This window comes from Protopterus annectens, chromosome 10.part0 (genome assembly GCF_019279795.1).
Source record: "Protopterus annectens isolate FY-2018-M chromosome 10.part0, PAN1.0, whole genome shotgun sequence".
In the NCBI taxonomy this organism is placed as follows: Eukaryota; Metazoa; Chordata; order Ceratodontiformes; family Protopteridae; genus Protopterus; species Protopterus annectens.
In genome coordinates this window covers 160070679-160072115 of record NC_056744.1, presented here as the reverse complement: position 1 = coordinate 160072115, position 1437 = coordinate 160070679, and the positions used below count along the sequence as shown (strand labels likewise).

Genomic DNA, 1437 nt, shown 5'->3' with positions numbered 1-1437 from the left:
TATAGACTAAAGACACAGTAAACCATGTTTAGTTTTAGCTTTCAAAATTTTAATAGTTTATGATGTTTACAGGCTTTTATGCTCATTTCCTTGTTCTCAACTTTCTCTGTCTCTCTCTCTCTCTCTCTCTCACTGTCATAAATAGTGTTAATAGAGTCTTATGCAAAACTAACATCTTGCAACTGTAAACAATGGCCTCTAGCTCATCACATGGGAAAGTCAGATCTGTCACATTGTACTTCAATCAGGTTTCGTAAATGGCACACCATTCTCTCATTAATTCCACTTTGCTCTCCGTATTGGTTGGCATTGAGTCTGCACCGGGGCATTCTATGAAGTACAGTAATGATTATGATAATAATAATTATTATCATAATAATAATCATAATAAAAATAATACTTCTTAACAGAGTTTACAAGTGGAAGTTAAAGGAATCACAACCAATGGCCAGATGACTTCATTTCACTGAGATACAAAAAAGTTTGAATATTTTAGAATGAGGATCTAAATGGATAAATTATTTGTTGAGTCTTTTATATGGAAAAGTTAGGGGCATAATTGCAAACTATGAATGATTAATTACTGGTAAACAACATGTTTAAAGTCAGTATTGATGTGTTTTTCTTTTTCACTTTTCTTCTTTTCTTTCAGATGATGTTCCACCATATTTCAAGACAGAACCTGTCCGCTCTCAGCTACACCTGGAAGGGAACCGTTTGGTCCTGACATGCATGGCAGAAGGAAGCTGGCCACTGGAGTTTAAATGGCTTCTCAACAACACAGAAGTGACTGGGTTTTCCTTAGAATACAGGTCTGAGCTATAACCTTTAATAAGCATGTCTAGAGAACAACATTTAAATGAATGTATTCGGTCATACTTTATGTTGCGTTAGAGTTTTTGATAATATACTTTTTTAACTTAATTGTTGGTTTCCTTTATGTAGAAGCCATGGCATGTGCATTATAACAGAAAACTATCATTTACAGGTTAGACTTCCTGAACAGTAATAAACGCTGCAGGACATCACTGTTCAAATATCTGAATTTGTGTGTTGAGAACTGTACAGGAACTGAGTGCTTTGTCTACTGAAAAAAAGTAAATAAAGCTTCTGAATACATAAAAAGTAACGAAGCTTTGAAAGAGCTTTATTGGCAGTGCACCATTGTTTTGAATAAGCAAATTGTTTGCATTAATGGTAAACAATTTGCAAGTGTAAAACATGGATGTATTCCTATACAAGAACATGCCACATGTTTAATTATAGCTTCACTGAGGAGTGTTATTCCAACAGTAAATCATAATATCCAACTTATATCCCACCTTACCTATGTCATCTCCTTTCCAAAACTATAATATCAGTGGCCTCCCTTCCCTGTGGATACCAATGCAGGTCTTCCACTGGATTATATTGCCATAGGTATGCTCAAGTTCCCAT

At 34.8% G+C, this 1437-nt stretch overlaps 1 protein-coding gene across 1 annotated transcript in view; it reads left to right on the top strand.

Annotated features, from left to right (window-relative positions):
* Positions 1 to 560: 560 nt before the first annotated feature.
* Positions 561 to 1437, top strand: part of SDK2 (sidekick cell adhesion molecule 2) — a 1526639-nt gene continuing 1525762 nt past the window's right edge. Inside the window, exon 1 of the mRNA XM_044085131.1 lies at positions 561 to 812. Coding sequence (XP_043941066.1) covers positions 733 to 812 — 80 coding nt within the window. The 5' untranslated portion in view covers positions 561 to 732. The remainder of the gene's footprint in view (positions 813 to 1437) is intronic.